This window comes from Hyalella azteca, unplaced genomic scaffold (assembly GCF_000764305.2).
Source record: "Hyalella azteca isolate HAZT.00-mixed unplaced genomic scaffold, Hazt_2.0.2 contig4286, whole genome shotgun sequence".
Classification (NCBI taxonomy): domain Eukaryota; kingdom Metazoa; phylum Arthropoda; class Malacostraca; order Amphipoda; family Hyalellidae; genus Hyalella; species Hyalella azteca.
The window spans coordinates 162593-178479 of NW_025934506.1; the positions used below are offsets into that span (position 1 = coordinate 162593).

The 15887-nt window shown below is 34.0% G+C and overlaps 1 protein-coding gene across 2 annotated transcripts in view; it reads left to right on the forward strand.

The window, feature by feature from the left end:
• Positions 1-15887, forward strand: part of LOC108675154 (protein grainyhead) — a 69586-nt gene that overhangs the window by 23486 nt on the left and 30213 nt on the right. For both annotated transcript variants that reach the window (XM_018163143.2, XM_018163144.2), the window contains exon 5: positions 4462-4624. In XM_018163143.2, coding sequence (XP_018018632.1) covers positions 4462-4624 — 163 coding nt within the window. The remainder of the gene's footprint in view (positions 1-4461; positions 4625-15887) is intronic.

The following is a 15887-nucleotide window of genomic DNA, read 5'->3' on the forward strand; positions in this document are numbered from 1 at the left end:
AAATTTCTGCAACAAATAATGTTTATGACAGCACTGCCCACAATAAATATTATTTAAAGCAACAATATGCACAACATATAACGTTCAACACATCAATGTCTACACCATATAACGTTCAAGACATTAATGTTTACAACAAATAACGTTCAAGACACCAATGTCTGCAACAAATAACGTTTAAGTTACCAATGTCTGCAACATATAGCGTTCAAGACACCAATGTCTGCAACAAATAACGTTTAAGACATCAATGTCTACAACAAATAACGTTCAAGACACCAATGTCTGCAACAATTAACGTTTAAGACACCAATGTCTACAACATATAGCGTTCAAGACACCAATGTCTGCAACAAATAACGTTTAAGACATCAATGTCTACAACACATAACGTTCAAGACACCAATGTCTGCAACAAATAACGTTTAAGACACCAATGTCTACAACATATAACGTTCAAGACATCAATGTTTTGCAACAAACCTCGTTCAAGACATTAAAGTTTAGAACAAATAACGTTCCAAACATTAATATCCACAACAAATAACGTTTAAAACATCAATGTCTTACAGAAATAACGTTCAAGACATCAATGTCTTACAGAAATAACGTTCAAGACATCAATGTCTACGCTGTCATTTCTAAGACTCAAGCTCCAGGACACTGCAGAATTTTTCCGCGCCTGTGTTCCCCCCACAAAGCCATCCTCGAGCCAATGATGAGCTACCAAAAGCAATGATCTTAAATCACTTCGAGTGCGGACATCTTTCATGTTCCGACCGAAAAGGCAGCCATTCTCCATGGAGTTCAGCTTCCATTTCTGAGAGTTCAGTTCGTTCCCGTTTCTATTCTTCGTTGACCGCAGAAATGACCATTTTAATTTACTGTAAAAAGGGTCTTGGTTAGTAGCTTGTTGTCGGTTCCCAGCTAGGGGCCTTTGGGTAGCGCCATGTTTTTTTAGCTGACTAAAGAATTAATGTTTGCAGTAAATCTTGCAAAAATTTTTTTTAGAAATATGTATATTCACATAAAATAATAAGCATTGGATGGTTAAATTACCTTATAAATTAAAATCGAGGTTTTCAGTTCGGTTTACAGCTAGAGGCCTTTGGGTAGCGCCATGTTTTTTAGCTGAGTATAGAATTCATGTTTATTGTAAATCTTGCAATTTTTTTTTTTGAGAAATATATTCACATGAAATAATAATCATTGGAGGGTTAAATAACATAATAAATAACAACGAGGTTTTCAGTTCATTTTCAGAAGGATTTCTGTGAATGAATGATTTTTATGTATAGTTTAGGTGATCCGTGGTATATCCAATATGATAGTTTATAATAGATCCACTCTTAATAGTTTGGGAGATCCAAAACCATAAAATAATAATTTTAAAATTTAAGTTCCTATTGGATGAAGACAATATTTTTAGTTCAAGCAAACGTATTTGAAATTAGTGTTCATTAATAAATTATTCTGCTTCTCTTCAAGCCACCACTTAATTTTTTGCACGTTTAATCTGTTATTTGAAAAAGAATATATTCATCAAAGCTGTTCTGATTTTCTCATGTCTTCTCTTTGATAACGCTGCGTGTTTAATTGAGAATGAAGATAGGAGAATCTTTTTTCGCTAATCTTCATTGAGAATGAAGATTCAAAAATACTATTGTTGCGACTAAATAAAAAATCATGATATTTTTTTCGAATGAGCCAAATTATTGTTGTTCATTCAGTTATCTATGAAATCTTCTAGTCTTTGTGAAATGCTTACCGCATAATCCGTTGACATTTTTTTATATTCTTACTTACACTTTTTAACATGGAACAGTTATCGATATTATTAGATTTTCTTTAGTACTTGATATTCGGAATATGAGCCATTTACAATGGCTCATATCTCAACAATTTTTCAAATTCTGGACATTTGTCCCCATTGAACCCTAGCGCCTAATATTCACAAATATTACAAATTATCTTATTCCTACTTCCTAGTCTTACATCAATGTGAACATTTTTAATTTTAAATGAGACCTGAAATTATAACTAGTGTTCACACAGGAACTATATTTCCTTTATATGAGCGAATTAAATGCAAATGAATATGCCAAGACTCTAGTCTTAACATCCATAACATTAACCGTTCTTAATTTCCCCGAATTAACGCTCTTCCAAATGATCTTCGCTTATTACTACAGGCATAAATTATAAACTGCCACCATCATTTTTAGGGAATTTTCGTGGACTTTCCCATATTTTGTGCTCTGAGAAAAATGAACGCATCATTTTGTCCAAAAAGTGAACCACTTTCTTAAACACTGCATGGGCAGAGATCGGAAATAGCGCAGATACGCTCTTTTATTGGGTCAAACTTGGTTATTATGGTCTATACAAGGATAAAAAGTGCATCACTATTTAGAGAATGTCTCACTCATTTCTTTGAGTGTGAGGATGTCTTAAGACTCCTATCACGAGCGTGACTTTAATGAGGCATTTCAAGACGGTTAATTCTGCTTCGCCTTTCAACGTTAGTTCATCATAACCTTCAGCCTATGATTTATGTTCAAATAATAAACCTTTTTAGGATAAAATTCGCTAAAATTCATCATCCCTCAGCGCTGGAGGAATGAGGTTTAATTATCAATACTATTCACCTCCATCAAGCTTATATTGATTTAATTTTTTGATGTCGTAAATGAGAAAAATTCATTCTTTCATTAGCGACGAAACAAGCGTCGTATTTTAACTTTCCGCCTTGTCATTCTCTACCTTCCTTGTAACTACTTAACATTTTTTATTCCTACTTAACATTTTTTGTTCCTACTTAACATTTTTTGTTCCAACTTAAAAATGTTTGTTCCTACTTAACATTGATGTTCCTACTTAACATTTTTCGTTTTTACTTAACGTTTTTTGTTCCTACTTAACATTTTTTGTTTCTAGTTAACATTTTTTGTTCCTACTTAACATTTTTTGTTCCTAGTTAACATTTTTTTGTTCCTACTTAACATTTTTTGTTCCTACTTAACATTTTTTGTTCCTACTTAACATTTTTTGTTCCTACTTAACATTTTTTGTTCCTACTACACCTGCATGAATGTGAATTATTCACCTGCATGAATGTGAATTATTCACCTGCATGAATGTGAATTATTCACCTGCATGAATGATTTAACATGGGCCAGTGGGTATCCTACTTATTCATTGTAAACTATACAATGTGCAAAACCTATTGATAATCTATTTTAAATTTAAGTGATGTGCAAGAGACCGACGAACAATATGCCCCATTCATTATTCTGAGAGTAAATGTCATAAATCCATAAAAAATTTTCAGCAATAGGCCCGTAGGCTTATTAGCATAAGCTGCCACCGACATAATTAGAATATTAACAAGTGGACCAAGTTACCGAAAAGTTACCTGTCGCTTTCCGCTAACTGGGTCAACCTGCTTAATGAGTTGTACACTCAGAAAAATGTATGGGTTATAGTGTCCAAATAATGACACACGTGCAGCGTGTAGCACTGCATGTATGTCTTATTTCCGGGCCAAACTGAGTCATGTTGATCCACATAAGAGCAAAAGTACATCGCTATTTGGACAAAGTCTTCAGCTTTAATTACTTTGCTTGAATGAATTACTTTGCTTGAATGAATTACTTTGCTTGAATGAATTTCTTCAGCTTTGATTACTTAATTTGTCTAAGTTTGTGCTCACGTTCTGCTCTTCAGTTTTTCATTCATTTTCTTTCTTCATTTATTTTTTCTCATTTTAATTTTCGGCAATTAAGTTTGCTCTACGGAAGCTAGGGCTTATTACCATGCTAAAGTTTTACATTATAAAAAAATATTAAAAATTAAAATTAAAGTTTCATGCACCTAGTGATTTAATCCGACTATTTGCGAACAGTAATCTTATTTACATACCTCTTCATATCATGACATGAGCAAACTCTGTTATTTATTCATTTTCTATTTAGACTTCCTAATGACACGCAATAACAATTCTCATTTTTTATAGCTCAATGTTTCTTATTCCTCCGGTCAATTACTGCAATTCAATCATAATCTTCATGTATCCTTAAAGCTCTAAATTTCACATCCTGCCGTGCCACTCCATGCAATTTAATCATAAACGGAGCTTATTTTTAATTAAGTACTTACGCTCTATTTTCTTGTCTATGATTGGTGGATTTTGCTTGAAAGGCCGTCAATGATTGGCTGATGAACTTACGATCTCAAAAACTTTTTTTGAAAGTATAGGAGTTAAGTTGAAAAAGTTAAGAGATCGTAAGTTCATTAGCCAATCATTGACGGCCTTTCAAGCAAAATCCATCAATCGTAGACAAGAAAATAGAGCGTAAGTATTTGCGTTCACTTAGCGAGTTTTGAAAATATACGCCCAGTTGTCCAAGAAGCTAAGTTCTCAATATTATTCTCTTTATTTAAAGTTTGTTTCATTTGCAGGCCTTCGATATTTGGGTTCAAATTCTTCTTCGAGGCTCCGATTTCCACGTCGCAGAGGCGAGAAGACGACCGCATGACGTACATAAACAAGGGACAGTTCTACAGCATCACCATGGACTATGTTGCGGACCCCGACAGACCACTTAAAAGCAACACAGTTAAGGTAAGAAGTATTAATATAATTTAATAATATCCTATGTTATTGACATAGATCACTATAATTTTTCAGACACCGACAGACCACGTAAAAGCAACACTGTCAAGGTAAAATTATTAATATAATTTAATAATATCCTATGTTATTGGCATAGATCACTATTATTTTTCAGACGCCGACAGACCACTTAAAAGCAACACTGTCAAGGTAAAATTACTAATATAATTTTAGTATTATCCTATCTTATTTTCATCCTGCATCACAACGTTGCAAAAATTAACCTACGATTCTAAAACAATTCATAAATGCAATACCATCATATTTTATTCAATGATTATTTATCTTTGTTATAAGTTAATATTTATATTTTCAGTGATGTAAATCTTCCTTTCTTATTTCCAACGCGCTTATTGTGCGTTCCTGACGACGTTACATTTTCTCGTACATAAATCAACGCGGTTATTTATCAGCCTCATAACAGTAAATAAAAACTTTCTGTTTTATCTATTAAAACGTTTGTTTCTATAGTTGTTATTGCCGTATAACGTCATTGCTGTATGACGTTAGTATCCTATAACGCCATTGCTGTATGACGTTAGTATCCTATAACGCCATTGCTGTATGACGTTAGTATCCTATAACGCCATTGCTGTATGACGTTAGTATCCTATAACGTCATTGCTGTATGACGTTAGTATCCTATAACGTCATTGCTGTTTGACGTTAGTATCCTATAACGTCATTGCTATATGAGGCTAATATCATATAACGTCACTGCTGTATGACGTTAGTATCCTATAACGACGTTGCCATGCGCCGTTATTACAATATTTATAGCTAGAGGTCTGAGAAAGCAATGTTAATTGCACTATAAACAACAACAGCTAATCAGGAATAACATCACAACGTCATTTGTTCTCTGTGAGTGCAGATGTTTTCGTCCGTAATTATTGAAGAACTAAGTGCCATGTAAAGACGAATATTTACTATCCATTAGTTGTTAGAAATTGTTTTAGATAAAAAAAATTATGAGGTTCGTTGTTATATTTTACGCGTTTTACAGAAACAAAGAAATTCTTTCCATATTCGGATTAAATTAATGACTAAAACATTTTAAAACATGCCTGAAGTACTAACGAGTCTAATTAGGAGTCATTTCCAGTAGTAGAGACATAATTACTACCAAGATCTAGCACAAAATAACTCCAGTTTGAAAATTTGCCTGGAATTTCTGCCTCTCGTCGAGGGAATGTTTTGCCATTTATAAATATCTAATATGGGTATGATCCTCGACCAAGATCGAATTATTGGCATTATTCCGACAATTATCATTGTCAATGGACGACCAGATGTTCAATAACTGGCCAAAAATTCAATATAATAAATACGTTAAATTTCATATATCGTGTTTTTTTTCAAAAGAAGTAAACTTTAAAACGGTTTTTTACGTAATTGAACAAAATTTGGGTGCTGTGGCTTTTTATGAAGATTTCAACGTAGGGCTTTTGACATAAGTACTATTTTTAGCCGGATTTCTTGTCGATCAATCTGCGGAAACATTTATTCATATAAGTATTATTTAGTCGGTGTTATAGGCTAATTTACTGCATACATTACACTGCAATGTCGTGCTTAGTTGATGCAGTGTAGAAGGTGCGCCCAGGGTGCTAAAACAACACTGACAACACTGACAACACTGACAACACTGACAACACTGACAACACTGACAACACACTGACAACACTGACAACACTGACAACATTGACAACAGTGACAACAGTGACAACATTGACAACACTGACAACACTGACAACATTGACAACACTTACAACACTGACAACACTCACAACACTCACAACACTCACAACCACTGAGAACACTCACAACACTGACAACACTGACAACACTGAGTGAAGCCACAAGAAGGCATCAGTGTTGGATTACGGAGACTCGGTCACAGGGCTTGGGTTACGCGAGATCTCGGCTGTCATATCGCGTGATCTGAACACCTCAGGCAAATGACGTTGAAACAACGCTGATTGCGTGTTGATTTCGTTGAAATAGCGTTGATTGTGAGTTGATTTCATTGAAATAGCGTTGATTGCGAGTTGATTTCGTTGAAATAGCGTTGATTGTGAGTTGATTTCATTGAAATAGCGTTGATTGCGAGTTGATTGTGAGTTGATTGCGTTGAAAAAACGTTGATTGCGTTGAAACAATGTCGATTTCGAGTTGATTACGTTGAAACAACATTTATTTCGAGTTGATTGCGTTGAAACAGCGTTGATTGCGAGTTGATTGCGTTGAAACAACGTCAATTTCGAGTTTATTTCGTTGTGACTTTTATATCCTGACTAGTAACTCTGACCAAAAATTACTCTGATTGTGAATCTGCCTGCTGATTTGATGCCGAATTCACTTGCTTGTGAACCTGCCTTGGCAATCTAACGCAGAATTATCTTGATTACGGACTAGCCATGTTAATATGATGCAAAATTATAATAGTTATAGAACAACCATGATAATCTAATGCAAGATTATAATAATTATATGCCAAATGATAATCTAATACAAACTTACAACAATTATCTACTAGCCTTGTCGATCTAATACAATATTACCTTGATTGTGAGTAGATTCGTCGTTACTTTCACCGTACAAACAATTCAAGTTCAACTCAGCTGACAAGTTTACATCCATCGAAGATATTTTTTCTACCTATTTGTAAAGTGAAATCTATACACTAATATTCCCTAGATACATTATTAGGTATTCTACTAGGTGACATTATTATTTTTTTTAAGTGTTGAATGCTAATATTTTCATTCGTTTGAGATTATTTATCAGATTAAATTTCACGTGTGGACTTGTTCCAAATGCACATCAACAACAAAGACTTTTAATGTTTGGTTTAATTATTTTTAAGAGCTCTAAGATAAAAAAGCTTAAATAATTATGGGACAATATTAAGTTGAATAATAATGCTTTTTGAAGCAGATGAGTAATGTGTGGTAGTCTGACAGTAAAAATTTGTTATGAACTCTAAATACAATTTCAACGCTTCAAAATTGATAGTTTAAAATATTAATCAGATAGAAATAATGCAAGTTCAAAAATATTAAATCCAATACAATAATAAAAATAATTGATATATGCAACAATAAAGAAGCTAAATAAAGCACAATACTGTATTGAACTTATATAATGCACGAAAATATCAATCATGTTTTATAATACAACAATAAACATGTTAGACAAAACAAAATACAATATCAAACATACATATTAAAATAATAATAAACATAATAAATGCAATGCAACAATAAAGAAGTTCAATCAAACGCATTTCCACCTAAAATATATTGTATTCAGTACAAGATTAAACTTACGACATACAATACGATGATAGACAAGATAACGAACAGCTTGCTTGCTTTCACCAACAATCGCTCATGGATGCAGACGTTATATTGGTCATCAATTCATGATTCTGCCGCTACAAGTCTGTACATTTTTAGTACCTCTGGAGAACTGAAGACCTCGAGGATTATAATTAAGGCTTTTATCTCGGAAATTTTTCTGGCTTTATCGTAATACCGCGGAAAAGATTTTGCATTGTCGCTATGGCCGCGAATATGGCCTATAAACAAGCGCTATAACAACGCCCCCTAGCGGAGACGCTTATTAACAATAGATCGTTTGAACGATCGCGAAAAAGGAGATAAGAATTTTTATTAACATTCGATTGTTCAGACGATCGCGAAAAAAAGAAGATAAGAATTCTTATTAACATTCGAGCGTTTGGATGATCGTGAAGAAAAAGCTCTGAATTCTAATAAACATTCGATCGTTCAGACGATCGTGAAGAAAAAGTTATGAATTCTCATTAACATTCGATCGTTTGGATTGATCGTAAAGAAAAAGTCATAATTCTAATTAACATACGATCGTTGGGATGATCGTAAAGGAAAGTTATGAATTCTTATTAACATTCGATCGTTCATGCAGGCGATCGTGAAGAAAGTTATGAATTCTCATTACCATTCGTTCATTGGGATGTTCGTAAAGAAAAAGTTGTGAATTCTTATTAACATTTGATCGTTGGAACGATAGTGAAGAAAAAAGTCATGAACTCTAATTAATTTACCTAGGCTCATATCCATAGCAGTCCCAATTCCAACAGACTTATTGGCTTTACAGTCTTCAAAAATTGTTGTTAACATGCGATCGTTGGGACGATCGTGAAGAAAAAATTATGAATTCTTATTAACATTCGGTCGTTCGGACGATCGTAAAGGAAAGGTTATGAACTCGGCTCAGAAAGTTCGCTTCTCTCCATGGTTAATAGCGCATCGTGTAGGCTGATGAGCGGAATTTTAGGCTTTTTGTATTATAATTAACGAACACTTCTTTAGGCTTTGTAATTTGATGACATTGACGAGAACGACGTGTATATTTTGTGTATGGCAATTACCGAACACTTGTTCCAATGTACCGGCCGCTTCTAGCGATGTCTTATCAGCCCTACGATGTGTAGGTAAGCTCAGTATGCGTGCGGCTTACAATCAAAGAACACAAGTAAAGATGGAGCGTAAATTTAAATAAAAATTATTTAGATAATGATATAGTATACTTGTATCGGCCCTCAAGAAATAGGCCCGTGACCTGGCACCGATTCTTGGTACCAGATCTTTTCAAAACTGATGCTGGTTTGAAATAGCTACTGGACTTTTACCAGGTCCGTAAGGTGCTAGGCATGTCTAGTCTCAACATGCATGTATGGATGAATAACTTTATTTAATTGGTTCTTGATTAACGGGAGGTTCTTTGTTTAATTGGTTCTCCCGTCTTCCTTGACAAAAGGAAGACGGGAGAAATAATTTCACGAGGTGGCGATGTAAGTGTATATTCGTATTGAAGATGAGTATAGAAGGTCGAGAACAGTGAAATTTTGGAATGACGCAATGCATTAACATTGACGACAAATTTTATTTTAATTCAAGGAGAAAGAAGTGATGAGTAAAAGCAATCTGTTATTTTTCGAGAGTGTGAAAACTCCCTCGATGAGCCCAAAATGCACCCATGCATCAGGATATTCTTTTTACTGAAGTGAACACTACATTAAATTTGGAGAGCATTAAATCGGAAAACGAAATTCACTTTAGTACAGAATTAATCGTTAACAAAACTCATATAGTTGTTTATAGTTGCGTTATCTTGGGAAAAATTTTTTGCAATTATCCAGATTTTACAATAATTTATCCCTTCTTATTAATAAGAAAGAATAATTTAACTTTAACCGTTTGCAAATGACAGTCACGTGTTGTTTAATCAATTAACTTGTGAATGTTAATATAATTACCTAACCTAGCTATTAGATGAAAGTAGCATTTAAGATTACCAATACATCTGCAGATAAAATACTCACTTATGGTAAGTAACGATTACTCATAATGAACCTATTCCTTACTTAAAGTAAGTGCATGCTTACTTATACACTAACCTATACCATACTTGTAGTAAGATATACTATACTACTACTAAAATATTATTAAGATAAGATATATTTATAGTACTACTTCTTACTACTACTAGTACTACTACTATTACTACTACTACCCATACTTACTACTACTACTACTCATATTTACTACTTATACTGAACTGAAGGCTTACTTTTCCACGAAGCTATGGACGGCACGTTTGTAGAGGTCACAATGCCTTTCTTCCATCTGCCGTCATGTCTACAATGTAATACATCCATGGCGAATCAACTATTTCTTAAGCCGTAAAATGACAATTAAAAAAACTGGCTGCTACTTCGATAGCTTTTGATAGGCTAATGATAATTTACCGATCATTTTGCGAGAATTCTATAACAAGAACTTTTCTGTCCGGACAAGTCTCGCCTGTTGATTTTTTTTTCATTTACTCACATTTCCGCGGCTTCCGTTTCACTTCCTCGTTTTAGGGTAAACTGAAAAAATTGTTAACGGCGCGATACGTCGAATAAATTTACTGCAATTTCATTATTGCGTATTTTCTTGCGGTTGCAATTTGGTGCATTTGCCTTCATGCCACGGAAGTGAAGGACATAAAATATGCAGGTTTTGAAGCTGCAGGATATAATTTGACAGTATTCAGGATACTCTATCGAACAGTCTTATTGACTTTTGATTTATGCCGACCGATCAGAGACTAGAATAGAGCAAGAATTTCTGATGAAATGCGATGACCGAAGATATATTCTTACTATTTTGACTTAAGAATTTTTTTCTTCGATCGAATTTCGACGGTTTTCGTCCTTTATTCTACATGGGAAATAACCCTATTAAACTGTAAGTCAATTTATCGATTCACTGCAATCAGGTAAATAATGGAAATCGGACGTTAATGTAAGCCAATTAAATTTTATGTGGAACCGATGGCACAAATTTTGGTACTCCGGCCGGTTTTCTTGACGAGATAAAAAAGGACAATTTTTACGTTGCTAAGATTTTTAGTGATAAGACTGCAATCAACCCCATGCACGGACAAGGTTTCGATGCTTTCTGAGCTTATATCAGATTTACTTTCTCCATAAAATCCATGAAATTTAAATCCATTATTCATCGTTTGACGGGAGCGCAATTCGTCAAGTAATTTCACGTAGCGCTCAGTTTTAACGACATTTCGTAGGCAGGTTAAATAACCGATGGTTGTTTAACTTAGCGATTCGCTTGGATTAATCTATGCATGAAAAATGTGCTGGGGAATATGGCGTGTGTAAATCCAGCACTCACGCCATGAAGGATCGAGAGATTGGAGCTGCAGAATGGATGTGATCCATCATCGTCGCTTGTCTAACATCGCTTTGGCAAGCCGGCAACCTGGCTTGCAACCTGGACAAGTGGTAATGCTTCCTTTCCACTTAGTATGTGCTCGAACATGTACTAAACATTTTGTCATGTTGATGCGTTATATGCGGCCATAGGATGATATGTGCTCGAACATGTACTAAGAATGTAGTCATGTTGATGCATTATATGCGGCCATAGGATGATATGTGCTCGAACATGTACTAAGAATGTAGTCATGTTGATGCATTATATGCGGCCATAGGATGATATGTGTCTCTTATACACATCTTAGGTAAGCTCAGTATGCGTGCGGCTNTACTATGAATGTAGTCATGTTGATGCGTTATATGCGGCCATAGGATGATATGTGCTCGAACATGTACTAAAAATGTACTCATGTTGATACATTACAGTATGTATGTATATACCATATATGTCGTATCATCGATGCAATCAAACTTAATCAATATTGGTTACTTTGTCCGAGCATGAAACACGTGGTCAAGTTTTTAATTTAACTCAACGCGATCTCATCTTATCTCTTCATGATGAGAAGTAGATATTTTTTGTTGTGAGTTTTTTACAGTAACTTTCATTGTCAGTCTCGGAAACCCAGTTTTATAAATTGAGCAATCTTCTTTTTTTTAATACGGTTTTTTAAATATTCTTTTTTTAATACGTTGAAATGAAATATATTTGACTTTACTGACATTCCTTCATTAGAACCGTCACCATATTTTTAAGAGCAACCATTGTTTGCCTCAACGCTGTTCATTGTCTGTTTTTTCTGTCTTAAAATAAGAACAAAACAAGCAAGATTCCTTATCACTCCAGATTATTTCAAGGCTGTTCTTGTCTGTTTTTTCTGTCTTTAAATAAGAACAAAACCAGCTATATTCACTACAGAGTCATTACAATCATCCGCTGCCATAAGAGTAATTAAATAAATAGGCCTTAGGGCAGCAAGCGGTTGCCTGAACTAACTCATTCTTTTCAACGCACGTGTAAATAAATAAATATGCTCTAGGGCATCAAGCGATTGCTGGATTACATTCTTTTCAACGCACTTGTAAATAAATAAGGAATTTGAGACGCTGGCCTCTGAAGCCTCAACACTCAGAAAAATTAATGGCTCATATTATCCATTTTTGGTTCATATTATAAGCAAGCAGAGAGCGGACATAGCACTGAAACGCCCTATTTGGCGTTTCAGTGCATCGCTATTTGGACTTAGTCCCACTCATTTCTCTGTGTGTGTAAACTGATCGCAAAAATGTGGAACCGTGGCTCGTCTGTCTGTTGCAAGGAATTCTTTTGATAAACCAGGCCGTACGTTTCCCTGGACTATGGCTAGCTTATCATCTCTTATCTTCTGCTATCACTTGACAACGACACGCCAGCTTCTGGCTACTTAAATTCACAGTTTTTATATCATTAATTTGCTTAAATCACGAGTTCAGCAAGAATTTAAAAGCAGAAAAACGCCAAACAAATTCACCATATATTCTTTGGAAACATTACGATTCTGGTGTTCCTTTGTCGGTTTTTTGATAATAAGGTTATAATTTATGTAAATTAGGATTTGCTATGCTAATTGTCCTCGTATTTTCAATATTTCTAAACTGATGATGGAGCTAGTTTCCGAAATTTTTTCATTGAAGACATGGTGAGTTTGCTGATTGTTTGGTTTGCTTTTAGATTCTTGACATTGATAGTATAATTAATTTTAGACGTCATAGCTCACCATATAAAATTTAGATTATACAATTTTTTACTCAGCGAAAAAGTATTTATAACAATAAGAGAGAAAATGTTATTGATGTCAATGACTTTAATGGTAATGGTTTTGATTTTCGCGTCTTAAATCTTCTTCATTCATTCATTACGCCTAATTACGTACTCGAAATACGGGACTGATGGTCATTTATGTAGATTATTATTCTACGTCAATTAATTTCCGTAGTATTGTGAAAGATAAATTATTGGAGGTAAATACTTGTGGAGAAAAAGATTCATCACATTTATGAAATCTATTTGACGTTTTTTCTTCACGAGTGACATAGTTGCTGGCAAAATCTTTATCGAGCTCACTAAAATTAATATTAGATACATACTGTACATGTATATTAGCTAATAACGTACATTTTTGATCCGTGAAATTGACTGAAAATAATGTATTTAAATTTCACTGACATCAGAGCAAGAGTTCCCTCTTCGAGTTTTCATTTTATGCGCACCTAAATTTTTTTCAAGGGTCTGAAGTAAACAAAAAATTAACATGTACATTTCAAGTTTGTGTTGTTATTATTATGCCAAAAAAATAATTGAAGCATTACTAATAAACATAAAAAATACCACTTTAACGCCCGGGCGAAAAAAAATTCAGGCAAAATTTGTACATAATTTTTATGGCCACTGAAATTCTCTACTGTAAAATTTTTCAGCATTTTTCAAAGACATGCTACGTCCTCCGATTAACTTATGTTGACGGCTTACCACCACATAACTAAACTTAATCGTGGATTTCATTTGTGGTCAAAATTGACCGCACTTACCGAGTGAAAATTTTTAGTCGCGGCAGCATCTGATTTTGATTACCAGACGCTGGGGCGACTCTAAATTTTGTTACCCAGTGAAAATTTACAGACGCGGCAGCTTCTGATTAGGATTACAGGACGCTGGGGCGACTCTAAATATCTGATTTGGATTACCAGAAGCTGGGGCGACTCTAAATTTTGTTACCCAGTAAAAATTTACAGACGCGGCAGCTTCTGATTTGGATTACCAGATGCTGGGGCGACTCTAAATTTTGTTAGGGTAGAACCCGCCTTCGCTGGTACCCTAGCAGCATCGTTATCGCCTCATCTCCTTGCAATAAATTCCTGCTATTGCCCATTGATGTTCTGCTCAGCCTACGCAAATTAACGGGAGATTGTCAAAATATCCGCAAAACCGGAGTAAATTAACAGAAAAAAATTCGCAAAATGAACGCATATTGCAGAAAAATTCGAAAAAAGCAGCGGGATCGAGCCAGGCACATTGCGCTAATGTCAGCGCAATTTATTATTGGATTGCCATATAATGAACGTAAGAAGATGCTGCTGGTCAGGGCTGTTGCTTGTAAATGCGTTTAATTGGGAACTCGCATGGAGGGATTTAGATTATTTTAGTTGTTCAGGATTTAATCTTCGAAATTAACAATAAATAAGAATGACTTATGATTTTATCAATTAGAAAATAGTAATGCGTGATATTATAAATCCATGTGACTCCTAGTTTTAGCAATTGCTTTGAATAATATTGATTTGTGACATAAATAAGTAATATTTACGCATTCTCTATATTATTCGTATGTTTTAGAATTGAGTCCATCCTTCTGAATTGTTGGATCTCAGGTATGACCCCCAAGGGCTCAACAGTTACAGCCATCTGTAGATACTAATAAATAACTGGTAACTACTAATGCATGACGACGTTAGTATACAACAATTGAAATTTATACTTATAATGACTGGATATCAATATTAAGTCACTGTTTTTTGAACATTTCAGTTGTAATGTTTTTCAGTAGCTCGAAATAATTTTTTGTCAGTTTAAATATTCAGTGTTCATATATGCATCCACGTTCATATATTAAATATTCATACACGTTCACATATGCAGGGTCAAAACGCTTTAAAGTTTATTATTTGCAAACCGCTTGTACATTACATTGAAACGGAAGTCCCGAGTAAATACAATACAACTGCCGTGTTGGTGTAATATAAGTAATATATTACAATATAAGTACTGAATATGTACAATTAAGTGCTTAATTTGTGCTTGTATTGCGAATATCTTGCTATTTTTGTAAACATTATCAAAATTACACAATGTATTAGACCGGTACGTGGGGACTGTGTTCTGTATTGTATTCGCAATGATCGCTATGTTCATTAGTGTTCCTTTTATGGATACATCATCATCAATACTTGTCAATTAAATTAATTTAATTTACATTAATTAATACTTGTCAATTAAATTGTTCAATATCCTATTTCAGTAACCGTACATAACCAGATGAGAAATAGATTTGATTATGTCGATGGTTAATTCTTGATATTTTCTAACTATAGGCACTAGTCACTATCTTTTTATATTATCGATGACGCCGATACTTAATTCAATTATTCTATTAATTAATATGGGTTTCAATCCCTTATTTAAGCTGACTATTTTAAATTTTTATAGTTAAATAAAATTCCCTAAAATTCATATTTCTTTGGGAAAATTTGTATCAATGTAGAGTTCCTTCTATTAATAAAATGTAATAATATATTTAACATATCTTAGCTTTACGAAAGATATTTATTCAAAATTTTACATTCTTTTCTGTGCGTATACCTGCAAATTTTCTTCGCATGTCAGAATCAATCATCAGCTGCTATGCC